The 17,020-nt window shown below is 40.8% G+C and overlaps 3 protein-coding genes and 1 non-coding gene across 4 annotated transcripts; 1 reads left to right on the forward strand and 3 right to left on the reverse strand.

The window, feature by feature from the left end:
• Window positions 1-48: 48 nt before the first annotated feature.
• On the forward strand, window positions 49-5,727 carry fbxo30a (F-box protein 30a). Its single transcript, XM_084915214.1, has 3 exons — window positions 49-223; window positions 1,102-3,153; window positions 3,258-5,727. Exons 2-3 carry the CDS (start codon window positions 1,141-1,143, stop codon window positions 3,459-3,461), a joined length of 2,217 nt encoding a protein of 738 aa, XP_084771340.1. The 5' UTR covers window positions 49-223; window positions 1,102-1,140; the 3' UTR covers window positions 3,462-5,727.
• stx11a (syntaxin 11a) lies at window positions 5,721-10,359 on the reverse strand. Its single transcript, XM_084915215.1, has 2 exons — window positions 10,128-10,359; window positions 5,721-8,953 (listed from the first exon to the last, which is right to left on the reverse strand). The coding sequence occupies exon 2, from the start codon at window positions 8,946-8,948 to the stop codon at window positions 8,067-8,069; it is 882 nt and encodes a 293-aa protein (XP_084771341.1). The 5' UTR covers window positions 8,949-8,953; window positions 10,128-10,359; the 3' UTR covers window positions 5,721-8,066.
• Window positions 6,754-6,836, reverse strand: trnal-uaa (transfer RNA leucine (anticodon UAA)). Its single transcript has one exon. It is a non-coding gene; the product is annotated as a tRNA-Leu (tRNA).
• Window positions 10,360-11,129: 770 nt separating the features above from the next.
• Window positions 11,130-14,384, reverse strand: LOC146365768 (syntaxin-11-like). The gene is made up of 2 exons (XM_084913884.1): window positions 14,175-14,384; window positions 11,130-12,609 (listed from the first exon to the last, which is right to left on the reverse strand). The coding sequence occupies exon 2, from the start codon at window positions 12,605-12,607 to the stop codon at window positions 11,756-11,758; it is 852 nt and encodes a 283-aa protein (XP_084770010.1). The 5' UTR covers window positions 12,608-12,609; window positions 14,175-14,384; the 3' UTR covers window positions 11,130-11,755.
• Window positions 14,385-17,020: the final 2,636 nt, after the last annotated feature.

Genomic DNA, 17,020 nt, shown 5'->3' on the forward strand with positions numbered 1-17,020 from the left:
GTGATGACGTAGTATTGCGCCGCAGTATCAGGATCAACATAACTCCGACTGACCCCGAGCAGCGAGGAAGCAGCTGCAGCCTGTTCAATTCATAAGAAGATTTAAACACATTTAATACCGCGGGGTGTTTGTGTAGTCACAGTTTCCGTACTGCAGGCATCGACGGAGCTGTTAAAAGTTAGACAATATAAATAAAGCACACTCGGAGAGCCCAGCGACTCGGGTAAGTTGTTTGTAGAAGCTGTGAGCTAGCTAACTAATTAGGCTAACAAAGTGTAGCCGCTAATGCTAACCGGCTAGTCATGTTGTTGATGATGTTCTTTTGTTTACTTATTAAAATTTTTAAAGTTTTGTGACTTAGCTTGTCATTCTTTAACTTTATACCTTGACACGTAAATGCATACTTGCCAAGCTGCTATTGGATGTTGTTAACATGTAATCTGTTGATGGATTGATGTGTTAGGAGTTGTTGCTGTGTTTTTGTTTGTGTTTTTAGCCAGTTGTGCTTGCGTAATTTAGACAGCGGTCGCCGGCCAAGGCATTAAAGACTTGAATAATAGCTCTTCTTTGTTGCACTGCATTGTTAGGGCTTGCAGCATTGTTGTGGGTCTTTAATATGATTGTTGTCCTCTTAGCTTGTGTTCATTATCCCACAAATCCCCTACACAAGTAGCATGACCAAATAAGCCCGGCGTTATAATTCAGAAGTATTTTGGTGGCTGTGTTGCACCCGGTTGGCAGGTTGAATTGTTCGCTGTTCTTGTTTTAATTGTTACCAGAATTCCTTGAAAAACTAAGGGAAAGTTACAGGGCCTAAAGGTCAGGGTTCAGGTTTGCCTTGAAAGTCCTGGAAAAACTGGTGTGACCATGAAACCTAAGATGGGTGTTGTGAAATGTTACTGAATAGCGTAAAGGTTTACAGTGCATGTGGAGGGAATCGGTGACAGGGCTTTTTGAAGGCACATGTGTGCTATTAAATGGTTGCATAGATGGTATAATGTAACCCTAAACATGTTTTGTTCCAGCTAAACCTAAAAACAGGTGTAACTATGACGTGTGAGATTTCTCAACAAAACAAATCTGTTTATCATTTTGTTTCAGGGTTGGACACCTTCTCCAGCTATCATTAGGGGAAAGAAAATGGAGACTCTACACCCCCACTGCCTTAAATGCATCAATAGAAGATGCATGGTGAGACCAGAGACAGGTGTTTCCTGTGACCTCATTGGCTGTCCTCTTGTCTGTGGGGCAGTTTTTCACTCGTGCAAACTAGAGGAACATCGTCTGCTGTGTCCCTATGAACGCCTCCCTTGCCTCAACAGTGGGTTTGGCTGCCCTTTCACTATTGCAAGGGTCAGGATGGCACAACACCTTGAGACATGTCCTGCAAGTATAGTATGTTGTACTATGGAGTGGAACCGCTGGCCCGTCAGCTATGCTGATCGCAAGTCCTATGAAAACTTGAGCAAAGACTTCGATGAGGTGGAGCAGTTAGACATGGCTTTGGCTCTGCAGGATCAAAGGATGCTGTTAGAGTCCCTTAAGGTCACGACCACTGTGTCGAAGAATGGAGATAAAGAATTAGATGAAAGCGATAAAATGGCCACAGCATCAAGTTTACCAGAGACAGTGTTAGGTAATGCAACAGTGGAAATGGAGGAAGAGCCCTTTAATGAGCTGTACAGGGCTTCAGTGGAGACGAGGAGAAATTTAGCTGCTGCCTTGGACATCCTCACTAATTCCAAGGACATTAATGTAATTGTTGGAAACTTAAATGGCGAAAAGACTGATAAGAATGGAGCACTCCATAATGGAGAAAATGGTGATAGCCATGATATTTATGTTGCTGATGGCGGGAAGAATGTAGATATGCAAGAAAGTGACTCTGATTCAGAGTGCGAGCTGGGAGCGGTGGGCGGAGTGGAGAGCGCTCCTATAGACGATGGAGAAGAAGATGGTATCAACTGGGTTGAAGAAAATGATTTTGTTGAGTTGCTTTTTGATGAGAAGGAAGACGACATTGATGAACCGATAAATGATTCCAACCTTGTCTGGCCAGAGATGCCTCAGAATTACATGCCTGTTGTAGCACTGGAACCTCCTGTGCCTCAACAAGAACCACTTGCACCTCCAATGCCATTCCTACTGTCCGATCATGTGAGAAATAACTTCTTGCAACACTTACCCACTGAACTCAGGTATAGGTGCCTGGAGCGTAAGCTACAGAATGTAGAAGTGCTTAGAGGAATAAATATGTTTACATTTAATGGACGTCGGGCCCTGCTGTCAGATCCTTATTTGTTTCGAGCGAAGATGGAGGACAAGGCAGTTGACACATCTGACCTGGAGGTAGCAGATGACCCCATGGGCCTCCATGGCATTGACCTTATCACTGCAGCTTTGCTTTTTTGCCTTGGCGATTCTCCAGGAGGCAGAGGAATCTCAGACAGCAGGTTTGTTGATGGCTACCACATTGATTTTGGTACGCAAACATTCTCCTTCCCTTCTGCAATTCTTGCAACCAACACCATGGTGGGGGATATTGCTTCAGCTTCAGCCTGCGATCACGCCAGTCCACAGCTTTCCAACCCCAGCCCCTTCCACACTCTCAGACTGGACCTAGTGCTTGAATGTGTGGCCCGATACCAAACCAAACAGCGTTCCATGTTCACGTTTGTGTGTGGGCAGCTGTTCCGACGAGATGAATTCTCATCTCATTTCAAAAATGTTCATGGAGATATTCATGCTGGACTCAATGGCTGGATGGAACAGCGCTGCCCCTTGGCCTACTACGGCTGCACCTACTCCCAAAGACGATTTTGTCCATCTGTTCAGGGCTTCCGGATCATCCACGACAGGCACCTGGGCTCTTTCGGGGTGCAGCCTGGTTTGCCGTTGAAAACTGGGGACACGCGCCTAAGAAAGAACTGCCAGTTTAGCTCTCAGTGTGACCAGTTCAGCAGTCTTCCATTTGAAGTTTTGCAGCACATAGCAAGTTTTCTGGACAGCTTTAGCTTGTGCCAGCTCTCCAGAGTGTCCTGCATCATGAGAGATGTGTGTGCCAGCCTGCTGCAGATGCGTGGCATGGTTGTTCTGCTGTGGGAGAAGAAACGGCGTGCTGATGGGTCTCCCTCATGGCAGATCACAAACAAGGTTTGTCCACTTGCACACTCTTTAAAGACAGCTGAGAGCAAATTTCACTTGTCTGTCTTGTGCTCAGCACATGAAAATAAACAAATTTTCCTATTTCTGTTCAGGTGTGGCGATTCAGCACAGCCTTTGGTACAGTGAACGAGTGGAAATTTGCAAACATCGCCAGCATGGCTGATCACCTCAAGAAATGCAAATTCAACACAATTTCTCGTCGGGAGGAGGCGATCCCTCTGCCATGCATGTGTTTCACCAGAGAGCTCACAAAGGAAGGGAGGTGTTTACGTTCAGTTCTCAAACCAGTAGCATAAACAGTGAGGTCATCCTTCAGACTCCTCTGGGTCCTACAGAACTCAAATGCACATTTTTCCTCCAGTGTTTACAGACATTACGACTCTTCCGGCCTCAGAAAGACAACTCCTGGTTGAACTTTACCTGTGGTTCTCTGCTACACAGTGGAAACAGTCTTCAATCCCTCAAATAAGACAAAGCCAGTAGTGAGCTGACATATACTTCAGCTGAGGCTGACCTGCTGCAGTCACACATCAGGACTATAAAAAAGCAAATTGAAGTTCTAGCGTTGTATCTTCCTCTCTGATATTAATCCTGGTGTACTGAAGTTGTATCTTTACCTACTCTGACACTGTGTAAATATCGAATGTTTTTGGTGTAGAATTTTTAAACAATTTTTATATCAAAAAGTCAGTACCGTGCTTCATTGGTAAGAGTAGAGCCTTAACTTGAGATACACTTGATTTTTCTCGCCATGAGGTTGTTCAGAACATCTCAGTGAGATTTCTCCACTGCTTCACGCTAGAACAGTTACTGCTACCTAGAACGCTTTGACTCAGATTTCACCGCGTTAATTCTACATTTTCACATTGACCAAACTTCTGTGCTCCACTTTACAGGATGATTGAACTGCACCAGCATGAGCATGCTCACACTTTTTTTTTTTTTTATTTATTTAATTTTTTTTGGCATGTTTTAGCAGTCACAACAGTGGTCCACCCTCAACTTTTTTTCACACTTCTGACTAAGAGGCGGCTTTGTTAGTCAGGGTACAGACACATGAAGCAACACTATTTACCAGTTGAGTGTCAGTACTATTTTTTTTTCTGTTTGTTTTTTAAGCCACGGTTGGCTTGTGAGGTTTTTTTAGTAAAGTAACCAGCAATTATTTCGTTTCTTTTCTTCAAAAATCTAAATGTAGCGAAGTCAAATAATGAATGTACCTGGTGAATCATCAGTGACTGGTTAGCAGGAAGCGTGGTTTCCTTCCCCTCAGTGTCAGACCTCAACAAATCCTGCAGGCCAGGTTCTAGGAAAAATAACGGGCACACACTTCCCTCCTTTAATAAACACCATTAACTATGTTCATATTCACTATTTATCATGGTTTTCAAGTTGTTGTTTTTTCTTTTTGGCACTACATGTCCGCTATTTTCACACATTGTTGGTGTCTCAGGGTCGTATCATGAAGCTTCGTCTCACCGTAGTGTATTCGAGAAAATTGCTGAAAATGCCACGACAGCTGGTCAGCTGCTTTGTTATTACAGGATCCGTGGGGAACTGTTTCAGTATTATAGTGGTGTGAGTTGCAGTGCTGAAATAACATGGTTTTCATGTTTATCAGTAAGGTTTTGTTTGGTTTTTTTAAACGTATAAATTTTTGTGATTGGGCTTGTTGAACATATTTTTTTTTTTTTTTTAGTCTGAATTAAGAAATTTGATGTAACAAAACTTGTAGTTCCCATATATAGAAAGAAATCTTCAAAAACTTTTTGAAACTGGTTTAAAATGACAGACATGTCATTAGTTAGTGATGAAATATGGTTATGGTGTGTGTTTCTTTTTCTTTTGGATGTAGGAAAGCCCAAGCTGTGTCAAAACTAAACTGTCTTTTCAGTTTGTGTGATTTCTTTTTTCTTCGTTTTTTGTACTGGTACATTTATTATTAGTTTTTTTTTTTTGTTTGTTTGTTTTTTTTAAGAAATGCAAGTCTGCCTCTGTTAGGTCTGGATTTGAATTACTGATTTGCACATGACTGCATGTACTGTAAAATTTAAATCCTAAATCTGACAGGTTGTCTTTGTTGAAGCAGCAAGAATGCTACTCCTTCCTGTTCTGCATGTAATCAGTTACAGGCTAATTTATACAGTTTGTTTCTCAGGCACCACGCATTAATATTAGTACATTTTATGTCCTTTCTTATATTATAGAAAGAGAGACAGAAAGAATGAAATCAGCAAAACCTGATGAGATGCACTAACTCTTTGGCATTCAAGTTGTCCGAGTGAGTTGAATGAGGAACTGAGCATGCAAATCAGGCTTTTATTCTGTGGATGTTCATGCATGTAAGAGGTCTCCAGATCACTTTTTTGTTTTGCAGTCTTTGCACCTGGAGTGTATCAGCATTTTGATCAGTATTTTGGGTTAAATTATCACTGCTGATGTTTTGGGTTTTTTTTTCTTTTTTGTTTTGTTTTGTTTTGTTTTGTTTTTTCACCACAGTATGCCAACTTCATTTGTTTGACTTTTGGTCCATTTTAATAAAGAGACTCTTGAGTTCTTAAATGTTTCGACTTTTAATCTTTTTCAATATCTATCAGAGGTATGTCTGTATATTTAGATCAGGTGTACACTAACAGATATTGTTCTCCATAAAAACTCTTCAGACCCACTTAGTCTACATATGATTGGTTCAAAAGCCATTTCAAACTGTACTCTAATATCTTTGTGTTTTATTCCTCCGTTTTGATCCATTGCAAAGGCAGAAGAATATAAATAGGACACGTGGTCTTCTTTTAGTGCCAGCAAAGTCTTGAGAGATTTAATACAGTGTCTGTGAAACTGGGAAAACAATAATACAGCATTTGTGAAATAATATTTCTCTCACCGCTAGATGGCACCACATAAACAGACCTTCACCGTCAGGGGTGCGAAACCGTCCACACAGGAAATATAAATAGGCCTCTTGGTACATAACATCTTCCACTGCGATGATGAGCCAGGATCTGATTTAGCTGTTGGTCCCCGGTTGGTGGGTTTTGATTCAAGATAAGAATGAAGAGAAAATAAAGTATAAAAGTCCTCATCAGTGACTTCGTTTCAAATATTTGAATAAAAGCGTCACTGAAGAATGGCAATGATGAAAGCTTCTCCTCGTGCATGTTACTTTGCAATTACGTCTCCTTTTGTTACAGCATTTGTAAATCTGTTAGAAAACATCAACTGCTGCTTTTTTAGGAGCTTTTGAATATTTAAATATTAATATTTGCTACTGTACTGCCGTTTTGTTTGCATTTGGACCACACTGTGTAATCAAATACCTGTTAAGTCTCAAATCTATAGTGAGGCAGTGAGGCGTGCCCCTTGTAATTATCCAAAATCTCTCTTAGTTTCTTAGCTGAACCAGAGTGCATGCGTGGTAAGAAAAAAAACAGACAAAGCAATGGCTTCGCAACAGGAATCTCAAAGGAAGGTGACAATTATTACTGTGGGAGCTTAAGTGCAGAAAGGCTGACCATGAAGTGTAAAGTCGTCCTGAAGTGCATAAGACTGCACACATTTCCTCCAAACATCGGTTAAAGCTTCCGTTTTTACCAGGAGTGGGGTTCGAACCCACGAGGACTATTGTCCATTGGATCTTAAGTCCAACGCCTTAACCACTCGGCCATCCTGGTAAGTGCACGTGCACAATCAGCGCATGGCACACATCAGATAAAGCCGTGTGACTCCAGCACGCACAGCTACCAGAGGCGTGACGCCACAGTTCAAATAAACGCGCTCTTGTCGGTAAATGCCCCCAGTAGAAACCGCACAGCACTGCTGAGGAAGTATAATCATTGCAGCCCTGAAACTCATTTCAACACAGAGCAGAGGCAGTTAAGTCTGAAAACTCCCACAGCTACACAGCAGTCTGAGTCACAACACCCTCAGTTTACCAGCTGATGACTGGGATTCCCCCAGTGAGGGATGGGCTGGCCCAGAGGCACAGGGAAATAAGGGTTTTTAAATTTTACTACCATCACAAAGGGCAGTGAGATAGGCCTCCTGTGCAAACAGAAAGTCCTCTGACCTGTTTAGTTTGCCATTCTGTTCTCTTTCCCCTGTAACATTACCTGTGCAAACACCGCATTAAGTCAGGCAAACTGCCCTGTTAAAGAGATTTCACTGGCTTTGGTGACGTTGGTTGTCTGGCAGTGATAAACAAAATCATTGACTTTCTAAAGTGGAGCTGACACACAGATATTTGTGTGTTTGTGTTTTTTTATGTGAAGCAACACGTGGAGGAAAAGCATAGCCTTGGCTTGTAGCTGGTGATGATATACATGGGGGTGGCTAACATATAGTTGCACAATCCTCACAAATCTAACTTGCCTCCCCAGCTAACCACAATTGCTGGTTGAGCTGTGATCAGTGTTTCTACACACTTGTGAAGCAATGGTTGCAATAAGAAACACGTCTATAGCAAGTACCGGTTCCAAGCTTAGCTGTAGATGTACATTCAAGTTGTCCAAATATAGCCACTCCAAGGCATTTATTTATAAATAAAATCATACTTTATGGGCTTAAATATTGCAGACTGTACAAAGCTAAAAGCTAAACAAAGCTGCAAGTCACATGAAATAATAATTTCGATGTTTTTACAGCAGTCATGTATGCGTAAGCTGTTCTCAGTAGCAATCAGGAAATGTAACTACCATCATCGCACTGTATATATTTGCATATGTGCATGTGGTTTGAATCACTCTGACTAGTTGGTATCAACTCAATAAAGAAAATGATACCAGAATGTGATATCTGGACACATCTAGAGCAGCAAAAAGCTTTCATGTGAGCATTTAGAAACATTTGCAGAGAAAGCGGATTTGAATCAAATGTTCTGATAGGGGGCGGGAACTGGTGGCGCCTCATTTACAGCACGGGAAACAACAACAAAACAGCTTCTTGCATGGATTGCTTTTCTTGTATTTCACAGCCTGCTTGATCTGCGCTGAAGCTTTGGCTACATAGTCCTCTGTTGCCCCTACATTTGCTTCTATGTTGTCCAGCATGCAGCCCTGCTGCTCCACCAGCATCGCCATCTGGAAAAAAAGGTCATGAATGTCCCTAATGCGGCCCTCCAGCTCCAGCAGCTCCTTGTGCCTGTTCTCAATCTCGTTGAGAGCAGATCTGGCAGTCCTCCCTTCCAGCAGGAGATTATCCGAGAAGACGTTCCACTTGCCCGTCTCAGTCATCTCGTCTATCTGCTCCCTGGTTACCTCCTTGCCCATGATCTCTGCTTGCCTCTGGATGCGGGTTTTGCAATTCTCCCTTTGCGCCATTTCAGCCTCATTGTATTCAGACATGGCACTGTGGAAGGCGCTGGTCAAAGACACATACTGCGAGCGCACCATGCGAGCCAAAGCTGATGTAACCCCGTGGTCTTCCTCCAGCTCCTTGCTCAGCTTCCCCATTTTTTCCAGCTTTTTATAAATGGACTCCCCTCTGGCCTTGATGTCTCGTCCCAGTGCGTTGGAGTCCCGCTTGATGCTGCTGATCCTCCTGACTGATGTGAGGAACCTGGTGTTCTGCTTCCCCAGACGTTTCACATCCATTCTGAGCAACTGGATCTCCTTCCTCATCGCTTGGGCATCCTTGTAGATGCCATCCATCATGTCCTCACCCTCAAACACAATGGCGTGTTGCTCCAGAGGCTCCTCATCCTCGACGGCGAGTCTCTCGTTCTCCGTGGGCTTGTACTCCTGCTCTGCAGGCGTGAAGGCCTGCAGCTCAGTCAGTCGGTCCTTCATCTTACCTGCAAGAGTCACAGACATTTATTCACCTCGCTAATGGAATTGTGGGAAACGCACTCTTTACTCTGTGGTGAAGAACTAGATAAAAAAAACTAATATCAAAAATTCTAAGGGCACAATTTTATTTTGCTGGCTTTGCTCCTCTTCATCTTATTTCCTGTCACATGTATACTGTTCATATTAAACATAGCAGAAGTTTCAAATAGTGAGGTCAGCACATGCAAGAAAACAACCAGGCTTTGGACTGTTGTTTCTACTTTCAGCTCTATATGATGTCACTTTTTACATATATCCTTAACATGGTCATCTCAGGCACACAGCTCTCTGACCTTGAGCACAGAAGCCCCACCCATCTGTATTCAAGCCCTCTGTTTTCAGCTAATCAGAAGAAAATTGGAGTAAAAGTCGGTGGCCATAAAGAGAGAGGACTTAAAATGACTTATTTGACACGTTAACTTAAATGTTTGAGATTATTCTGAAATGTGAATCACGCAAAGCTACACAAGTTAAGTTACAGGGTTTTTTTTAATGTGTGGAAAACCTCCGGTCCCTTACAGAATGAAACTGGATATTAGATAGCAAATAAGATGGGTCACATAAATGTGACCAGCATGAGTAATAATAACTTACTGTTCTTTGGTCATTTCCTTTCAATATTGCACTGAAACCTCCTGTTAACAGAGAGAAGGAGGGGCTGGTATGACACTGAATTCTTATTTTGATATGTTATTATTAACATTAAGGCACAAATGTTAAGTCTCACTTTTAGATAACGATAACAGCTTTTGATGTACTATCCAAGGTGGCTGTTGGTCAGTGAAAAGTCCTCAAAACTGGTGAGTTACTTCCTCAGCTGTATCACTCTCATCATCATGAGATAGAAGTTATTTTAAAAGTTCCTGTCCTTCAGGAAGCGGTTATTTCCTGCTAAACGAATCCATTCCTGAGGTGTACTGTGATGTAGATAATGTTAAAAATCCTCACTAAAGTGAAAAAACCACATCAGAGAAGCGCAAAGCATCCTCTCCCGTGATAAGGTTAGATCGGGAGGAAACAGAATAGCTCGAAAGCAATCTTTTGATACAGAAATCGACCTGTATGATACAATACACCAATGTATCGATTACTGAGCCTATATCTATATAGAGAGTACAACAGAAGGTGCACACAGCCTACCTTTTTGTGTCCTCCACCGATACTAGAGAATCAAAGTCCCAAAAGCAGAAGGGGCGAGTACGGAAAGACTCATTTCCTTTTTTTGTCTCGGTTATAAATGCAAATTTCAACATGTACCAGAGTCAACTTGGTATTTTTGAAGGAGGTCTTGCATCACGTCCTATACATTACAAGTGACACGCTGACATTACACTGCCCATATACCCTGCAGCGGGTATTAATGCGGAAGATAACGCCTTTTCCCCTTTACACATTTCACTGCTTCTCGGGTTTGATTCCAGGAAGGAGGTGTAGGTCAGTCACAGTCATTATATATGGTGGTTTTTATGTCAAATCGTGCGCATTTGGAAGTTGCGCAATAAAGGTTTTGTGTTGTAAAAACACAAAACCTTTATTCACGAGTCGACCACGAATCTCAGTCATTTTCATTTTAGTTTAAATTCTTCGCTGTGAAGATAGAAAAGAATACAAGAAGCACGAAAAAAGAAATTCATCTTATTATACTAACATAAAAATGTGAATAGAAGTTCAACATTAACCTTGAAAACGGGGGGAAAGCCTCGACATAAAACACATTTAGTGCTCAGGAACAAGTGTTTGACATAAGTGGAAAGTGCAACCCCAATATTTTTACATGGGGTTTTAATGATCAGGTCTAAAAATACAATGCTAAAAATATACAACGAGTATTAAAATTTACATTTCTGAGAGAAAGGGGAAGGGGGGAGGGGGGCGTTACAACACTGGGAGTCTTGTAACCTGTAATAAGCAATTTTCTTTGGTAGTTGGGCAAGGAAAAGCCTTCATAATTGCCTTATATGTAGGAACAGAAAAAGTGCTATGGCCATTTGCTCCATTTAGTCAGCTGCAACAGTCCTGTGTTGAAAAAGTGAAAATGTATCAGAGTATTTAAAAAGCTGAAGTTCTCGCAATGTAAAATTACAGATGATAAAGATCAAGCTGAAATGAAGAAGCGATAGTTACACAAGGGTTTTTTTTTTTTTAAATTATTATTTTACTTAAGGAGGACAAGTCACACAGACTTAGTATAGGCTGATATCCAGACTGCTGACACTGTCCTTTGGCTGGTATCATACAGTTACAGGAGCAAAGGCTTTATCAACATTTGAACAGAAATCATTAATGGTTACAGTCATACCAGCCTGTTAATGGCTAAACTTTTATACTTCCATCAATAAAGGCCGCATTACAACTTCACATAAAATCACATAAAGTCTAAATATACCCAAAATAACAATCTAAAATCACCTAACTTAAGTATTTAAGGTTAAATATTAACAGTTCTATGAGTCTTTACATTAGCAATTGCACTTTGCGTTTACAGATAAATGCCTTAAATAAATATTTTACTATAGATCTATTTTTAAGCACCTATACAATTCAGGCTTGCAGGAAGTGGGGCTCTTCCCAGAGAAAGGGAGAGTCAGCCAATTGGTGGGTCTTGTTTTATGATGACCAGCGCAACTTGGCTTCATCACCATCAGTGTTCAAACCTTTCTATTAGTGGCGCCATCTACTGTGCTCCCATCTGTGGGTGTATCCTGGAAGCCAGTGCGATTCATTAAAAGTTTCACCATATTTTAAAATCAATAAAAGCTTCATAAGACCTAATTGTGATAACATGGGAAGCAGGCGCAAAACAGCTTCTTGAAGGGGTTGTTTTTATCAGATTTAATGGCATTATCCAAATAGACCCTGCTTTCCAGAATGATCACACCAACATTTTGAACATTTTTCTGGATGTTTTCCACTCCTGTGCCCTGCTCCTCCATGAGGACAGCCACATCTAGGAACAGTTCCTGGATCCCCGCGATTCTCTTCTCCAGCTCCTGCAGCTCATGGTGCCGGCTCTCTATCTGCATTAGGGCAGACCGGGTAGATTTCCCTTGTATCTGGGTGCTGAACACAGTCAATTCTTCACCCTCCATCATCTCCTCCAGCTCCTCCATGCTAACCTCCTTACCCACTATCTCCATCTGTCTCTGGATCTGCTTTTTACAGGCTTCCCTGTGGTTCATTTCTGTGTCATTGTAGCTGAACATCACCTCCCGCAGAGCGTTGCTCAGGCAGTGGTACTGTGTTCGAGCAATGCGCACTGTGGGGTCCAAACTGCTGCGCTGGACCTCCAGTTCACCTCTGAGGTTATTTAGCATATGCAGCCTCTGCAACACAGCTTCGCCTCTGCGTTTAATATCTGCCCCGATTGCGTTGGAGTCCCGTTTTATCACAATGGAGTCTGAAGTCTTATTCAAAGCCTGATAGTTCACGTCCTTCAGATCTCTGATGTCATTTTGGATCTGCTGGATTTCCAGACGTATCAGCTGGGCCTCCTTCAGGACATCATCCAGCTCATTATCTCCAGCTGTTGCTTCATGATCTGATTGGTTATCTAGCTGCACTGTACTGAAACCCTCAGTGTCAGTCTGTACCTGATGCAGGTGTCCCAGTCTGTCTCTCATGGCTGGAAGGAAACAGAAAAAAGGTAGATTTATTCATCTGGGAGAAAAGGTTTATCTGTGACTTGAAAAAAAAGGATCACACACAATATATTTAGTGTTTAGCAACTTTTAGAGGCAATGAGCAACCTTATTCTTCATTTGTAGTCATGTTTGAGGCCAGTCTTCAGCTTCTAAGGGAGGTATTTGGCTCTTTGGCTGCTAAAGTTGAAATTAAACTATGTTGAACAGCTAGGTGTGTGTCTGTGTGTGTGAGCAGATTGCTTTTTCAGAAAAAAGCAGCCTGCAGCAGTTCAAAATGATGACGATGGGAGAAGTGAGTGTCTTAAAGTGAAAAAAAAAAACCTCAGCGTTATGAAGCTGAGGAGATTATTATCATCTGTGGGTTTGTGAGTACGTGCAGTGCGTTGTGTAAATTAAAATAAATAAACAGTAAGCTTTGCAGCTGCTTTTAGTTTTTATTTTTATTTTTCCAAAGTGAATGAATAAAAACATTTCAAATTGAAATTAAAGGAAATATTTACTCCTCAAACTTGGTTTAATTGATCACAACTAAACATCTTACTGCTGAACCGACTGCCACCGCCTGACCTTTTTACCCCAAATTGACTGTAACATCCCTGCTGAAGACATAAATGCTTCCTGTTTTACAAGCTAAGAAGAAAAATGCAATTAAAAACACAGAAAAACACCAAGAGAAAGCTGTTTCCCAGCTAATGACTGTAAAGCTTTTATTGTGTTAAGCTCATCTTACAAAATAAAACACAAAGGTTTTGTAATCAGTGCATAGCACCGTGGCACATTTTCTACATCTCCAGTATCGAGTAATCTTAGATGAATTCTCCTGATCCACTAGGACGTGTAGTCTGTCAAAGACTTGCCAAACAAGTTCTCAAACAGAGAAGCTGTTGGATTTTTTCTTTGTTGTAAAACTTTGAATTAAAGTGTTTTAAGCTTTGGTGACGGTTTAGCTCCCAAGCAGATCAGGTAAACATGAGGTTTGATTTGGACTTGAGGAACTTTAACACTCTCATTTCCTACTTTCCTGAAAAGCCCCACCCCCCAAAAACAAAAATAATAATATTAAAAATTATTTTAAGCTTAACTCAACAAAAACAACAGAAGACAAGCAAATCATGTTACTGATCACCGTCATACAAAGCAGACATGAACTCAGTCACAAGGAAGTCTGGTTGGATTTAAATGATTTTTACAATAGATAATACAAATTTTACATTATTGAAACACATAATCTATTATTCTGAGCACTGAAAAAGCCTTATTGGGATGTAAATACTTTCTGTAAACATTAACAGTGTAAAGTACATGGACATAGGTGTATGATTTTGCCAGTACTGGCCCTTTTCTTTAAATCAGTAGTAAATCACACATCATATGATTCATCAAGACAAATTCTCCCTTTCTATCAGATGCAGTATAAACTCACTAACAGTTTAATGTCTTGTAGCATGATGCTGTGCTGACAACATTTGCACTAAAAAGGCCCCCTGAACAAACCTAAAGAATATAAAACCTATGAAGCTATGATTATAGAATTATTATATCTTACTTGTATTGTTCTTAGTTAGCCGTAGATGAGTTTCAGATACTTCCTTGTCCTCTGTAGTTAAAGGTGATCATGAAAATGGGAGTTCAGTCCAGTTAGTAGAGTGACGGCTGTTAAAACTGTTAAACATCATCTCTGATAGACCTGCTTATGAGGAAAGGTTTTTAAAAACAAAACTTTCTGCATTCCTCTCGTGTCACGTGGAGACGTGAGGTGACGTACAGTAGGACAAAGTCATGCTTGTTAACGATTTAACATAAAGATGAAACACTCGTGCTTACATTTCACCTCTATTATCATTACCTTTACCGCACTGCTTTTTTAAAAAAAAAATAGCGTTCTCGGGTGTTGTTTTCTATCAACAGAAATGGCAATGAAGGGGGTAAATGGCTGTGCTGAGGCCTTGACAAAGCACATATAAGATAACATCAGGGATAGAGGTCACTGACTTTGGACACACAACATGTTAAAAAAAATAAAGAGGAAGTATTTGAGATAGCTTATCTTCCAGAGGGGTGGGACCAAAATGTTCTTATATGATAAAAACTCAAGTCTAAAAAAAAAAGAAAAAGAAAAAGAAGAAGACAAGAAACACTGCTTTCTTCAGTTAATACTTCTACATCCTTTCCTGTTTCATGAAACACAATCTAAGTGTGAAGCCACCAACCATCAAGTGATTTTCAGTCATGCAGCCAGAAAAAGAAACTCAAGCTGGATAGATCATTCGGTGCATAGGCTGCATGTACACGAGCAGTAATTTCCATCGGCCTACTGAGTTTCTGAGTCACTGGGATTGTTTCTCACGGGGGATTTTTTTTGAAGGCCAACGTGTGCCCTATAGCTGTATAAGCATAACTGACACTTTACTCTTAAGACAAAAGCATAAATGAAACCATGTGAAGTTAAAAATTCCCCACTAAACCACAACCAGCAGTAGTGTTGTCTTTCACCGTTTCTGTTTTTAGCACATTTCTCACTCGCCTTCTTAAGACATGCTGTCATGTGCTAATGGAGAGAGGACACAAATGTAGTACATAAAGAGAAACTGGGTATTGACTAAAAAAGGAATAAAAGAAAGCTAAAAAAAAAAAGATTACCCTGACACAGCACAGGAAGGACAATTAAAGAAAGACAAGGAGAAAGAGGAAGACTGGACTATATATAGACTGTGGACTAAATGGGGAATGACAGACAGAAGAGGAAAAAGACACAAGTGAAACACAATCACAACAGCCTTTACTTCACAAAAAGGGGGAAGGAAAATTAAAAAGCAAACTGTTAAATTTAAGCAGAAGACAGCTGATACTAGACACTAAACATGATAACACAGAAGGTGGAAGAATATGGAGGGGAAACATAGACAAGGGAAACACTGTGGGAACTAAAACCCCCAAAAGAAGAACTTCCAAAAACCACACAGGAAACAGAACTCAAATTTAAAAAAAAAAAGCTAAAGCTCAACATCATTAGAATGACAAAGACGCCAAAACAGAATTCCAGAATTAAACCTTCACACAAAATCCTAGAAAATCCTTAAAGACTAAGAAACTTGGTTCATTTTTTGTGGTCGATGACAAGAAGCAAATTCAAACACATGCATTTGTTGGTCAATTGTCTGTTCAAATCACAACAAAGCAAAAGACCAAAGGATCGACCCCTAGATGGCAACAAAAATAAATCGTTCAGTCAGAACATCTCAAATTAGAACCTGAACTTTGTTTTTCTAGTTTAACTGTCACCTACAACTTTGAGCAACGGAAATATTGACCACTTTATTTCATTTATCTCTATACAAGAGTGAAAGGGAAGTTTTACAAGATGCTAGTGAGACCTGCTGTGATGTATGGTTTGTGACGGTGGCACCAACAAAAAGTCTGTACCTGATGCAGGTGTCCCAGTCTGTCTCTCATGGCTGGAAAGAAACAGAAAAAGGTAGATTTACTCATCTGGGAGAAAAGGTTTATCCATGACTTGAAAAAAAAGCATCACACCCAATATATTTAGTGTTTAGCAACTTTTAGAGGCAATGAGCAACCTTATTCTTCATTTGTAGTCATGTTTGAGGCCAGTCTTCAGCTTCTAAGGGAGGTATTTGGCTGGAGGTGGAGCTGGAGGTGGAGGCGGCAGAGCTGAAGACAGACCAGGATGGACAGGATTAGAAAGGAGTGCATCAGAGGGATGGCTCAGGAAACAGAGTTAGAGAGGCATGCAGCATCTATCTGGGTGGTGCAGAGAGCTATTTTCAATATACCAGATCAAATGTTTTTTACTTGACAAAAAATTCATAGTCAACAAGTGTAAAATGATCCGATATTTCATGAAGAGCCAAGAAAGTAAAAAAAAAATAACACGTAACAAAACAAGTAAAACAAAGATTATACACAACTTTAATGAAAAAGCCCCAGAATGCTTGGGATTTAGTGGTTCTACTAGTGGTTTTGCTGACATGGTTATGCTCAGTTTGTCCAGTTAGAGGGAAGGGATGATCTGTTAAGCACTACCTCTTCTGCTCACTCACTTCAATCTTCTTCTTCTATCCAGCTTGCCGTGCCTTCTTTCTGCCACACCCTCACGGGAAGCAGAGCTTTCAGCTGCTCTGCTCCCAGGCTGTGGAACTCTCACCCCCCAGATATTAGAAACACTGGTTCTCTCCCCCAGTTTAAATCAACTCAAAACCCATCTGTTCAAATCTGCATATTCACTGTGAATTTATTGTTTGTTTATTTTATCTTGTGCTTTTTGCTTTTATTGTTCTTCATTGTAATTGTTCTATTATGTGTTTTATTCTATTGTTAAGTGTCCTTGGGTGTCTTGAAAGGTGCTTTTAAATAAAATGTATTATTATTATG

Source organism: Perissodus microlepis, chromosome 19 (genome assembly GCF_051167445.1).
Source record: "Perissodus microlepis isolate ML-2025 ecotype Zambia chromosome 19, ASM5116744v1, whole genome shotgun sequence".
Lineage (NCBI taxonomy): Eukaryota > Metazoa > Chordata > Actinopteri > Cichliformes > Cichlidae > Perissodus > Perissodus microlepis.

Excerpts from the sequence above, each read along its gene's own strand:
- fbxo30a (XM_084915214.1), top strand. The coding sequence starts at position 1,141 with ATGGAGACTCTACACCCCCACTGCCTTAAATGCATCAATAGAAGATGC. Across the intron at positions 3,154-3,257 it reads CATGGCAGATCACAAACAAG|GTGTGGCGATTCAGCACAGC; the intron begins GTTTGTCCACTT and ends ATTTCTGTTCAG.
- stx11a (XM_084915215.1), bottom strand. The coding sequence starts at position 8,948 with ATGAAGGACCGACTGACTGAGCTGCAGGCCTTCACGCCTGCAGAGCAG.
- LOC146365768 (XM_084913884.1), bottom strand. The coding sequence starts at position 12,607 with ATGAGAGACAGACTGGGACACCTGCATCAGGTACAGACTGACACTGAG.